Genomic DNA, 13932 nt, shown 5'->3' on the forward strand with positions numbered 1-13932 from the left:
GACGCCCCCTTCCCGGCCTGGGATTGGCTGAGAGGGATCACGTGTGGCGGGAGGGGGCGCGGCGCGCGGAGGGAGAGGCCGCGGTTGCCAAGGCGACAGGAGGTGGCGGCGGGGTGCCGTGGGGCAGGTAGGCCGCGGCGCGGTGGTGCCGGTGGCACTCGGGGTTTGCTCGCTTCCCTTCCCCTCCGGTTGGCTCAGGAGCTGGTAGGGCCGCATGCTCTCGGCCCTGAGGGGGCGGCCGCAGCGCCCCGGCCTGGGTGGGGGGCGCGGCGGGCCGCACCCGCGGGCTGCCGTGTGAGGAGCCGGTATGACTGCCCCGCGGCTTGGCGAGAACAGCGGTTCGGGTCGGCGAGGACCGGCTTCGGAACTTCTTTGGAGATGCCTTATGGAGGGGGGATATCTTCCTCATGCGGTTTGTTTGGAGATGAGATAGCTAATGGGCTGTGCGTGGCTGGGCTGTGGTGGGGCTGTGTGAACCCCTGTGCTGTCTGCTAACACCCCGCTTCTTTACAATTTTCTAGGTTTATCAACGATGAGACATAGCAGTAACGCTTAGCGATGGGTGACATTCTAGCTTATGAAGCTGAGTTACTCGGACTAGTGAGAGAGGTTGGTTTTCCCTTTTTTTTCTTTTCTTTTTTTTTGGTCAAAATGAGCAAGGCAAAATTTCATAATGCTTGTATTCAGAACCAGGCATTTAACTGTGGTCTAAACTCTGGAGTTATTTATCTGGCCAAGTGTTTGCTACACCCTGAAATCATATTGACTCCTGTCATGCTCTGTAGATTCAAAGAGCACAATGTCCATTAAATGCCAGCAGTCAAACATCAAATCAATCTAGAATTATCTGTTGTTCATTGCAAATGAGGCTTTCATTAAAGGAACAGTTAAGTTGATTAGATCCACAGACAGCTTTAGGGCTCAGGTCCAACCTGTGATAATGGTGAGATCTTTAAAACATTGCTTAGCTGCCACCTCATTCCATATGTGTATAAAATCACAGAGGCGTATAAAAACCCTAGAGCTGACAAAGCCCAGGCTGAAGTCCTAAGAGTACTGATCGCCATATTTTAACGCCTGAGCGGGATTTTCCAGCTAGGCTCTCCTCTATCCATATTGCCTATAAGAGGTAATTGGAATATATTCTAAAGTGTGAAACAGTCCTGTGAAAAAGACAGTGAGAGACAAACTTTCAAGGGCAGGTGCCTCTGTGGTAGTCTGTGCTTCAGCCTTCTGGATAAATTGGCTAAAATGGGATATTTATGATTTGGAACAAGAACACAAACTGTGATCTCTGCTGCTTGTTGCTGCCTCATTCCTTGATCAACACTGTGTTAGTAGCCTAGTTTAGGGCCCTAAGAGAACACCAAACCAACAACCTCACCCCCCTGCCTTGTGTATTTGTGTGACCCAACCTATTGCAGGGTTCCACAGATGCTGGTGCTACAGAGGGGTGATCAGGAGCGGCAGTCAGCCCTCACTGTGCCCAGCTTTCACCAGGCTGTCTGCTGAAAGTCTGGACAGTTACTGCCTGCCTAAAGAGTCTACCAAATGGCAAAATCATACACAACTTGAATCTTTTTGTGGATCTCGGAAAACAAATCTAAAAAGAGATTTAAGTACTTAATCATTACTGTACTACTGTTTACATTAAGAGTGAAGGAAGTAAATGATTCTTGTTCTCTGTGGCAATGTTGGGAATCCAGATCAACTTTGCAAAACGAAATGTGATGTCTTGCCTCAGCAACCAATAACTAAGACTCCTGAGATGGGGGGAGGAGGGGAAAGTTGCATGTAATATAGTGACTGTACATTGTGGGAGGAAGCGGCAGGGCTGTCTATCTCTTTCTCAGAAGAATAGTGCTTGATTAGTTGTTCGTTAATTTGGCTTGCACAGCTTCAGATGAGTGACCTGGCTTAGAATTCAAGCTGTCTGCTTCTGTGGAGATGAGAGTCACACTTAAGAATTCTGCCCTCTGAGAACGTTATTTGTAAGGAAGTTATTTACTTGTTTCTTCAACCAAGATATAGCATTAATGGATTTTAGTTCTTTTTGTTCTTTGATTGAATGAAGTTACTGGCTAAATCGAGGGGCATCATTCTTTCAGAGAGGATGTGCTCAGTTTTTAGTACTATTCTCTAGGATGCAGGAGGAAATCTAGTTGAGAGACAATATTTTCCTACCACGAGGTACCAGTTCCTGGTTTGCTGTTGTGCAGTCTTTGGCATTTATGGACCGTGCTACAGAGAAACTTTAAAGGACTTCGGCAATTCATGGGTCATTCACTGAAGCATTAATAATCTAAAAAAATATTGTTCCTGTATGTTTTTGTCTTGTAGTATTTGGATTTTGCTGAATTTGAAGAAACAGTGAAAGTATTTACAAAGGAATGTAAAATAAAAGGGAAGCCGCTACCTAAACCAGCAGGTGTTTCCTCAAGAGATTCAAAAGCTTTGCCTGTTCAGGTAATGCATCATTTACACTTACTTTGAGTAATACTAAAAACAGTTAAAGGCCACTAACCACTGTGTGAATTATTACAGCAGTGAGATTATCTGAACTGTCTGAACAGGTTCTTGATTATTTGAAGAAGTCTGCTAGCAGTCTTCTTCCAGTGCAGGAACCTTCAAGTTTGGTTTGGGTTTTTTTTGCAGAACTCCAGTCCTTTTGAACCTGAGACAGTAGTTTGGTTCACGCTATTTTAGGTTTTTAGCTTGCCATACTTTGGTAAGACTGATTTTCACACACATTTATTTTTCCCTTATGGTAAAGGTGGGTCCCCAGATCGACATGCTTGAAAATTTGGGCTTTACGACTTGTATTGATGGTTGATTCAGGCTCTCAAAGATATTAAAGATAGGTGGAGAAAGAATATTTAGGTGGTCACTGAATGGTGAGAGATTTCAGATAAAACTTTTAATTCAAAGTGTTCAGATGGCACTTGAACTCTTCATTCACTAATCTGCTGTTGAAAAAATGTAGCTCTTCTGTGTTTGGTTTTTCACTGAATGCCTTTCCCCTTTGCAGAAAGATCTGCTTACAGCATTTGAAAATGGCGAGCAGAAGGTTTTCTTCCAGCTCTGGGAGGAGCATATTTCGTCTTCAGTTCGGGACAATGAACCAGCTACTCAGAAGCTGGAGTTCTATCTTCACATACACTTTGCCACCTACCTCTTAAAACACTCTATGGGAAAGCCTGTAAGTGTAGTTCACAGTTCAAACTTTAAATTGTTTTTGTTTGTTTTACTTCATTTATTTGTCTTTAGTTTGGATGAGGATGGGATGTTTAGTAAGAAGAATTCCCAGAATATGTATCCAGTTTTTGGGCCACAGTCTGCATTTTAGTTCAACCAGACCCCTGTATTGTGAAGTACAGAGGTGGAAGTTGGAGGTGTCCTTATCCTGGAGCTCCTGAAGTATTTTAACTTGGAAAATACCAGCATGCTGATACTTTCACACCTCTAATTGTAGTCCATAGGAGATTCTTAAAACACTTATTTTGCTTCCAGTTTGGACTGAAGCTGTGTGCTGAAATACAAACATTTCTGATAGAATGGGAAAGCTGAATCTTGACCAGCTCAATATATCATATTGAAAACTATAATTCCAAGCTGTCATAAAATAAAATCTCTTTTACATGGGACTTTTATGATGAAGAGACATTTAAGTAGCCTGGAGTCAGCCAGATCAGCCAGGGCTTAATAGCTCCTGCCTTACACCTGTCAGCTGCTACAGGAGTATTTGGATGCCTTCAGTGTGTTTTCCAGCCTCTAAGGAGCTTTTGGTCTGTTCTGTGTGCCTGCTCCTCTTCCTGGTGCTGTGTGAGTGGATTTTACAGTTCTGCACTTGTCACTGAAATAAAGCATGTCTAAGGTAGGTGTTTCCTCTCTGCCCTGAGTGTGGAAATGGCACTCTGCTTTAGAAATCTAGCCTGAAGTGGGCAGGAATAATTTACATTCAAAAAGCAATTGTCCCTCTTTTCTTTTGTTGGACCTGGACGACAGAAACAACAACATTGGTTTAAATTTTATTTTTTGAGTGGTGAAAACAAGATATAATGCTCTCTAGTTAAATAAATGTTGCTTTTTAGGTAACAAATATTCTGGGATTTCAAACTTGATATTAATGTATTTAGGTCTCTGCTTGTATTTGCCAGCTTTACAGTGCATTCAGAGTGGTAGTTTTCTAAATAAATATGCTGCTTTATTTCTTAGGACAAAGCTGAACTTGAGGAAAGGATTTCTCATTTTAAGGCATACCTGGAAACAAAAGGAGCTGCACTGAGCCAGACTACGGAGTTTCTTCCGTTCTATGCTTTGCCTTTCGTTCCAAACCCCATGGTACATCCTTCATTTAAAGAACTTTTCCAGGTAAGTGTCTATTTTGCAGAGATGGTATTTATGATGATTTTTCTCATGGGGTGATAGATATTGAATGATGTTTAGTTTGGTAATTGCTTTTATTGTTTCCTTTAACAGAAACTGTACAATCATAAGAACATATATTTGGTGGAGGAAGGGTTGTGAGAGTGCTATCAATAACAGAGTACTATCTTAAATATATATTTTATATTTGCTCGAGTCCTAAATGGTATGCCAGCTTTGTGTCCATAAATAAAAATTGCTGCCTCTTCTTCCTTTCCACAAAACCCTGAAATATGCATGCTTCTGGGAATTGCTATATAGTAGTTCAAGTCCACTTACTTGTTTTGAGATTGTTGCCCAGCCCCACTCTCTGTGTATATATAGCTGGATGTAAAACATGATACCTAGGCATAAGGAGACTGAAGCGGTTTCATTTAATGTGGAAAAGAGAAAGTCAAGTTTATAAGTAATCCTCCTGTAACAGAAGATGAGTCAGTGTTGTCTGTGTTTTGAGACTCTTCCCCCCACCCCCCAAAAAATAAAATGCTGGAAGAGCATACCTGTGCTTAGTGCTTTGGTGACTCTTGCCACAGGCATTTTTCCTGGTTAATTGTTTTATTAAATATGTTTCAGCCTTTACCTTTGAATGGCTGTTTCAGAGTTCAGTTCTTAGGCTTGCATGTGCAAGGTGAGAAGAGAGTGTAAAATTTAGTGTGCTTGAACTTCAAAATAATTTCATTTGCAGATGCACTTTCAATGTGATGATGATCTACAGTTATTCTATTGATGAAGGAGTAATAAAACACCCTTACATTGACTGCTTTCTGGGCACCATGCAGGTAGATGGTTAGGAGATGTCCAGAGCTGTGGTCTGACATTCCAAAGTATTGGTGGCAAGACCTGTGAGGAAGGTACAGCCACCATTTCATCTGCTGATGGCTTGTTCCTGCGGTACAAAACTGTGCCTTAACTTCTTGGTTATGCTGGAAATGGCTGGTTATGTGGTTGCACTTGGACTGAATCAAGGAACTGATCTGCTTTATGGCCTGTGAATATGTGTGTATACAGCTCCCGTGTACATACACACACATGTACACAAATTTGTTTGTAAAATATGTATGACATTTTGCAGGGTTATATGCTTGAAATGCTTCACCATCCTACCACATGGATAGTTGTGTTGGCTTATCTAAGCAGCTGCGGGCAGTTACTGTGGTGGGAGGAGATATCTTCAGCCTGCATTGCTGCCACACGCTTTTTGATATCAAATCAAAGCTTAAGTGATACTTGCCCTAGGGCTGACTTTGGATGTACCAGCTGATTAGGAGCTCCAGTTTAACACCAAAAAAAGGCATATACTGCCATTTTCCTTTGGGACTAGCTATAAATAATGACATGTACTGGTTGACCTCAGAGATGGGATATGACTACTCTTTTTTAATTATACTTAGCAGCTTTTTTTTTTTTGAATGCCTTATGTAAGATGAGATCCTCAGGTTTATTCATAGTAACCCAGTGTCCAAGCTCTTAGTCCACAGTCACTCATATTTTCTTGTGGGAATTGTAGAGCTCATTCCATGTTACTGTTGAAACACAGATTGTTTTACATTTGAGAAAGAACAGCAGTGAGTCACTAGTCTACTAAGCAGTGTTCTTATGGCATTTTTTTTTTTCTCAGGCATCTGATGCTTTATATAGCTGGAGTTCCTGTCTGTGTAATACATCTTGAAAAATAATACACACTCCTCTCTGTAGGAGACATGGTTCCTTTGGTAATATACAGCGTACTGTGGTGCACCACTGTCTGGATACTGAATGGGTAAATGCAGCAAGTAAATTCTGTACGCTCTCCAGCATGGTGAAATAAATAAGGGCAAATCTGAGCTGCGAGAACAGCTTGCAACATACGCATATACAGCAGTAAATTTAGGAAGCTCCTGCTACTTGTTGGAGGATACTTCTTTTTCGTCTGTTGGCTAGCTTTTCGTCAAGCAGAAACTAGCTTAACTGAAGATTTGAAATAGAAGAAACGAGTATTCAGTGAATTCCTAGGTGCAGTTTGGCTTTTTTCCTTAACTATTATTTTCTTGTGCTTATGAGACACTATGTCAGGCAGAAGACAGCATTCTAGTTAGTGGCTGATATGTTAGCTTATTTTTCGTATGTGAGTTGTTTTTCTCCAAATCCTTATTTTGGAAATGTTGTACCCTGATCACTGATGTCATGTCACAACGCTTGCAATAGTTATTGACAAAATTTACAATTCCGAGATTTTGTTAGGAGTGAAAGATGACTACGATGATTAGTTTTTGAAAACTGAGCAATGGAAAATTATTCATTTTGTACTCTATTTAATAAATTTAAAATTCATATTCATCTTTTTATCTCTTTCTCAAGTTGCTTATATTTTAAAGGTACTTCTAATTTAGGGGCAGTTGTTGCATGTGCATACAAGGCACCAACACTATATGATAGTTTTACACTTGAAATAAAGCTACATTGTGTTTTTAGAACTCTTGTCTAGGAATAATAGTGAACTCTCTTCTAACTTCTGTACACTTTTATGGGTAGCTAGCAAACACATTCACTTCAGTAACAGTGAAGGGAAAATGTTTTCGATACAATGCTGGCTGCCTTGTTTACTAGTGGAAGGTTGCTGTGATCCAAACAGTACTTTCAGCGGAGTTGTACATATTTGGTGAACAACTGTCATCATTTGTTTTTCTTTTCAAGGATTCTTGGACATTGGATTTAAGGACAAGATTGGAAAAGTTCCTGTCTCTGACTCTCAAAGCCAGACAGACTCCTCGGCTTCTCACTTTATTTGTATCCTTTTGAGAAAACACTTTGAAGATAATTAGAATTACTATAAAGAGGCAGTATAATTTATTGGAAGAGTATGCTGCTAAGATTTATTGCAGAATTGCAGTAACGTTGCAGTTCAGTGTTTTTATGATAGGAAATGTTGTTTATATTCCACATTCCAAAAAAACTTTTGAAAAAGTTATGTAAAGACAATGTATAGATGCATATGAACTTGCATATTTATTATATGACCATTCTTTGCTTCCATGTATAAAGTACAGGATACCCGAAGGCACTGACCTGACCTGACTTCTTTCTTAGCATTTGTAAAGCTGTTAGTCTTTTCAATTAGCCATTTCAGGGACTAGCTGAAAGTTTTCCAGGGCTTTTAAGGGTTCCAGAAATTATTGTGTTACTAAATGGCTTGTGCTTCAAACTGTATTGTTTTTCTAACAATATTGTTTAAGCTGTGTTGTCAGGCCTAATTTGCAAACTAACTAGCTATATGACAGATTTTCTTCTCCATTTTTGGTCAGTACAGTTAAAGGCAAGGTAGAGAGAACTGGAGTCTTTGTTTCTGGCTTTTTTTTTTTTTCTTTTTTGAACAGGAGAAGTTGAAAGTCCTTTTCCTGCTATATCTTACTTTATTCTAAAGCAGCACGTTGCCATGGTGGTATTGAATGATGACCTGGAAATTATATTCCTTCTGTTCCATTCCTGCCCATTTGGCAGGATGGGGAGCAGTGATCAAAACACTGCTTTCACTCCCATGTTGCAGATGTTTGTGTGGGAGTCTGGCAGAGAACAGTTGAGCAAAATTTTCTCTCTGCTTATTCCTATTTATGGAGTAATGAACTGGATCCTAATTGAGCCTTGAATATTTCTTAGGTATAAAACATCACTTGCCCTAAAACACTTGCATATTTGTATGTTGATTTTATGTAAAATCAGCGGTTTGACTTTTGATTTTGGTATTAATAAATTTAGACTGGAGTTACCATCTCTTATACTTCAGGACTGGATCTAGTATCTTTAAAGATCAGCAAAAAGTCTCAAGTCTCCATGCAACATTGTACATTGTGCACTTATGAGATTTTTATGTATTTATTATCGATTCATTTATTCTTGCTCTCCTGTGAAGCATCAGGCATTGGCTGTTGCCTGGGACAGTAAGAATATTTGGCTTGGTTAGGTTTGCCAGTTGGTTTAATTTCTCATTCTGTGTCTCTGGAACAAACACGTACTGAAAGGACGCACATTTTCCTGAACTGCTCCTACTCGTCCAACAGAAGGAGAATGGACAGTGTGACAAAGGTAAATGCTGAGATGTGGTAAGGATATCCTGTAAGATTATTAGGGGCTATAATGGTAGCAGAAAGTACGCCTGCAATGACGGGGAAACTAGGGATGCATGGCAAAAAGTCCTTTGAAATCCAGACCCCTGTCTTGGTGATAGTTATTGCTAGACTGCTTGAGGTCAGTAGGGTTGAGCATAGGCGTGTACTAGAAATGAGAGAGGTCCTAGTAGTAGGATTTGTATTTTAGTCTATTCTGTCCTGAAATATGGTAAAAACAAGTGGAGAACTCTACACAGCTCTCCATTTTTAGTTATGATGAAAGTAAGTTTCCTCAGATTCCTTTCCCATACCTGCTTATGCCTATCTGTATCTTCCAGTTTTCAAATCTCATTCAGTTATTCTGATGACTGTCTGATGATCTTAGACAAAGTTGATTTTTGTTCCTATTCACTTGTCCTGTTTAAACTCCTGAAGTAGTACATATTGGTATCTCCTGATTAAGAATGTGTTAATTTAAGTATGACTCTCTGGAGTGTTGCATTTTTAGGTAAGCTGTTCATACACATTTAAGTGTGTAAGCGACTTGGGGCCCTTAAAAATAGTGATTTCAGCACTGAATCCCATTAGATGCTGATGGCACTTGAAATATGTGCCTTTTAAAAATCAGTTCAATAAATAGAACTTAGGTTCCCACTTTTAAAAATCAATTCAATAAATAGAACTTAGGTTCCCAACTACCTTTTATTCATTTTTTCACTTGACTTTCTGTGTTCACTTTATCAGTAGGGATTTGTATGAGCCCAGCTGGGTTCCTAAAATGCCTTTTCCTTGAGTTACTTTAATCTGTAGTTTTACACTGAGGATTTACTATTTCTCGATTGAATTAAGGAGAAAGTTAGGCTCATCTTCCAGTGTGAGTTCCAGGTATTTTCTTTGTTATTTTGTGTTTGTGTTGCATTAGACTTTCACTGAATGATAGAAAGATCTCTGTGGATTTTTATTTTCCAGAAGTTACTCTTTTTCCTTGTGGTGGACTTTCCTGAAGGCAATAATTCCATACTCTGATTAAAAAGAAATAACTGCATGGTTGGGCCTGAATTATTTTGGGCCTAATTATTTTTCATTTGGGCAGGTTCTGTGCTTTGTACAAGTACAGGGACTGTCATGGTATTGAATCCATGCAGGTCAGGCTTAATTTGTAGATCTGTTATGTGCCTTGGAGTTTGACTTGCCTTGGAGGTTTGGATTTTTCATAAAGGTTACTTGAGGCCTGTCTCATATGAAAATTTTGGATCTGAGAGGTTATTTTTGCAGTATGCTGCTCAGATCACATGGGATCCACAGTACATACTTGCTGTTGGAGAATGTTTACTTTATCAGTGAAGGAGAAATGCAAAGAAAATTAATAGGCAACACATGAATGAAAAGCAGTATGGCAAAGAGTCCTGAAAACAGCCTTTTGTAAATAGCTGCCAGTCGTTAGTCTGACATATTGAAGCACTTCAAGTTTGGGTTGGGTGGTACATATGCTCTTGAGGGTGTCCTGGAGAGTTTAGTGTGTTTACCTTGCCTGATTAACCTGCTACAGTCTGGCTTTTTACCCATTTGCTAAGAAACTTTAATACCTGTATGACTTTCAAAGCTATCTGTGTGGCAGTTGTGCTTAACTTACAGCTGTCCCATATGTTTTCAGTTTGGCTGCAAAGTGAAAAATTGCAGAATGGTTGGCATCTTGCACAGAGAGCTTCAGACCTTCTGTGTATCCTCTATGCTAAGAGGAACGGAGGGAATTAAGTATTTGGAAGTGTGTTCAGCTACTGTCCCCTTTGCTGCCTCATTACAAATCTGTGGATGAGTTCACAGCCACTCTTCCACCATTTTGGGGAAGGGGGGAGTGGGGGAAGTGTGTCAGGCTGCTGCACGAGAGAAGGTGAAGTGTGACCTACCTGTCTGTCAAGATTTGCTGTAGTCTGAACAACTATTGGGGTGGAAAGATGTCAGTTTAGAATATGGATAGTAATTTTTATGGAAATGAGGTAAGCAAGAAGGAGACAAGGCAACTATTGCCTCTCCTAAGAGCAAGGTTGCGGTGTCACCTAAGGAGCCCTGCTGTCTGACAGCAGCTCTTGGGACCTGCAGCTCCTCTGCTGAGAGTTCTGCTGCATTGTATGCAGGAACTCAACCTGGCTGGAGCCAGTGCTTCTAGCAAAGTATGTGAGGGTGGGCTGAGATTAGAGAGACAAAGAGAGCAAGCACTTGTCGTAAAGGATAACAACCAATCTCTCACTTAGAGAGAAAAGCTTATTGTGGAATTATGTACATATGTGTAACTCCTTGGCTGCTCATAGGAACTGGACTCAAAACATTAAAAAGGCTTGACAATTACGTACATGAGAGAGCAGGCAAGAATACTGGTAGAAACATGCAGTAGTTCAGATGATGCCTAATGCCAGCATCTTCTTTTGGCAGAGTCACAAGCTTTACTGTACGCTGTATCTTCCTAAAACAGGAGGTTAGTCCTCTGTCCTTTATTTTCCCCTCTTTTCCTCCACATATCAGTAATGGTTCTGGTAGGTATTAGGTCCAGAGCTTCCCCCCACCCCCCATAAGCTTATCATATGTAGAAAGCATTTGTCAGTGTTGGGAGTTGTGTCTGGGAGAGGGAAAGAGAGAAGCCAAATGTGTTGTGTTATTCTCTGATTCCTGTTATGGGTGCAGTTTGATCACTGCTGCAAGGTGACATAAATGTGAACTGCCTCTGAAAGGCGCTCTTTCCTTTTCCCCAATCCTGACTCGGATGGCAATGATTTAACATTTTAAACAAGCAACTAAATATTAATTTTTACCTGGACTGGTAGCTCCCTGATCTTTCTGCACGAATGCTGTTGTTCGTTATGGGGATATGGCAGGAATGCAAGGGGGAAATGGGGCAGTGCAGGACCAGCTCTTCCAACAGCCATCTGTACTTGGGTCAGCTACATGTCAATGATGAAAGTTTCCTGCTCCTTCGGTAAGAGGAACTTTCATGAAATACTTTTCCTTTTTTAGTAAAATTGCTTATGTGTGAGAAGATAGCGGAAAAAAAAAAAAGCAAGATATGTCAAGACTTTGTGATTCCTCTCTTTGACTCCCTTTTCGCAGTAAAGACAAGTGTTTATAATTGATAAACCCTGGATTTAACAGGCAAGGGGTAAATTGGACCCCGTTTCTTAATTGCCAAGACTAGCGTTCATGAGCTGCATTGAGCTTTGGTTGTGTAGTTTTTCCTGCTGTCTGTATTTGGAAGGTGGATTTTCATCACTGGAAATTTTCCCCACTGGGCTATGAAAAGCAAGCAAATTATGGGTAGGTTTATGTTTCATGACTTGGTGCTTCCAACTTTCCTCTGAGTGAAAGTCACGCTCTAGATACATCCACTGGAAATTTCTGAATCAAATGTGTTGTATCACAGTTAAATAAAAATGTATTCCAATTTGCTCATCTAGGCAAAGGAATAAAGTGCTGAAGAGTGGCTAGTTTTGTGCAATGGTTCCTCTCAGAATCTTTATTAGTTTAGAAAAATATTCTTGTTTTGGAGCTGCATCATATTAAAGCTGTGGTAGCAGTTTAGCAGTGGTGGCTGTGGAACAGAAATAAAATCAAAGTTGAATGATTATTATCGAGGAAGAATAATTTGCGTTGTCTTTGGAAGCTATCTTAACTTCTGATTTTTAAGTTGATGAATATTGATTGCAGTTGAGATGGTTTTAACAGCTTAAAGAATTGTAAAAAGTTTGACGCTCTCGGCAAGATTACTTAACGTTGCTGGGAGCTGTTCTAGTGTTTTGGTTTTTTTTTTTTTTTTTTTTTTCAAGTGCATTTTGCTGGATTTGAACAGGATCTGTGGCTTGTCACAGCTTCTATTGTTATTTCACACTGGTTTTGGCTCCCTCCTAGAAAGTATAAGAAAAATATCATTAGAGTGGCTTGATTGGCAGTTTGATATCAGGTGTCAGTCACAAATCCTGCAGGTGCAGAATGCTGTGATTCATGAATGGTTCTCAGAAAGCAGCCACTCTTAGAGGGGAGGAGGCTGTGAGGGTAAAACAACTGTCTTTTTTCCTAACTTGTAGATTTGGAAAAAATACAGATTAGAAGTAAGAAAATGTACCTTCTCTGTATTCCATGCTTTAAGACTGTAAATTTATAGCTAAAGTTTATAGCTAAAGTCTCTTAATGCACATTTTCTCTAAAAGATTCCATTAAAAAGATCATTTTGCTAAATTTTCTGAAAGTAAAAGTAAGATGTTCTGCCATCTACTGCTTTTGATATAAATGGGATAAAAGCAGGCTATTTCAGAAACCCTAAAATCCTTAAATTGTGACAGGTTTTTAAAGCAATTTCCAACATCTAAATTCATAGAGCTATCTAGTGACTTTGATCTTTTTCATTTGTACTGAAAGCTTTACAAACAGTTCTATTTGAATAGTATTTTTTGGGCAGTTTTGCGTCTCTTATGTTCATGTGTTTATCGCTTTTTGAAGTGGTTTGTCAGAAGTTGTTTGGCAGATATTTGTTCATGGTTAGTACATCACTACCTGCAATATAACTAGATTGCCATTGTAGAAGATGACTTGTGAAGGCTCTACCAGATAAGCTGTGGTGCTAATACGGCGCTTCCGCTCCCCATTGTTCCCTCTGCTGAAGATCACCACCCCTATGCCAGCTGCCATGGGACAGCAGAGGTCCGTGCCTGAGTTCAGAGAGAGGGGACCAAATGGCAAGGGACAGTTTTTTAATAACTACACCTAAATCCTCCAGAGATTGTTTATCATAGCTGCAAGGTATTATATGCTGAGCTTTTTTTAAACACAGACCATAACTGTGCGGTGAAACTTTGTACTGCGTAGGATTCTCCAAATGAAGATCCCAAAGATATCTACTTATATCAGTTATGTTTCCCAATACTTCTACGTTACAGGAACATACGATCTACATCTTCATGGAAAGAGACAGTGAATCATGAAAGAGGATAATGGTTTCCTCAAATATCGTGAATAAAGCCTGTTCAAAGCCAGGAATAGGAACTAGTTTTTCTAGTTTCCAGTTTTGCATCTTAGCTACTTACTATGTTTTTCTTCCCTTTGGGTCTATTTGCATCTAAACTGTGTCATATTGGGCTGTTTGGAATGCTCTAACCCAAAAAATATTTAAATCTGTGAAAACGAATTCCTTCTGAACTCTGTAGTCAAGCTGATTCTGCCCATTGTTTAACAGAAAGTACTATGGTAAATATTCAGTCTGTTTGCAGATGGGCGCGATGCCATTTTCACAACACTAGAGCAATACTGGCTTCTCAGCAAACTAATTTAAAACATAATGTTCTAGCAAAATACATAAACATCAGCAGTAACAATAGAATTATTGTGCTTCCCTTCATAGTTTTGTCCAGTCATGAAGATGTGCACTGTGGTACACAGCTCC

At 39.9% G+C, this 13932-nt stretch overlaps 1 protein-coding gene across 4 annotated transcripts in view; it reads left to right on the plus strand.

Annotated features, from left to right (window-relative positions):
- The first annotated feature begins 352 nt into the window (after positions 1-352).
- ARMC9 (armadillo repeat containing 9) overlaps positions 353-13932 on the plus strand; it is a 71640-nt gene continuing 58060 nt past the window's right edge. For all 4 annotated transcript variants that reach the window (XR_007767025.1, XM_050902649.1, XM_050902650.1 and 1 more), the window contains exons 1-7: positions 353-412; positions 522-609; positions 2341-2466; positions 3029-3199; positions 4216-4371; positions 7099-7191; positions 8460-8484. Coding sequence is in view for 3 of the 4 variants with exons in the window: in XM_050902649.1 (XP_050758606.1) it covers positions 559-609; positions 2341-2466; positions 3029-3199; positions 4216-4371; positions 7099-7191; positions 8460-8484 (622 nt within the window). In the remaining variant the exon portion in view is untranslated. The remainder of the gene's footprint in view (positions 413-521; positions 610-2340; positions 2467-3028; positions 3200-4215; positions 4372-7098; positions 7192-8459; positions 8485-13932) is intronic.

Source organism: Gymnogyps californianus, chromosome 10 (genome assembly GCF_018139145.2).
Source record: "Gymnogyps californianus isolate 813 chromosome 10, ASM1813914v2, whole genome shotgun sequence".
NCBI lineage: Eukaryota > Metazoa > Chordata > Aves > Accipitriformes > Cathartidae > Gymnogyps > Gymnogyps californianus.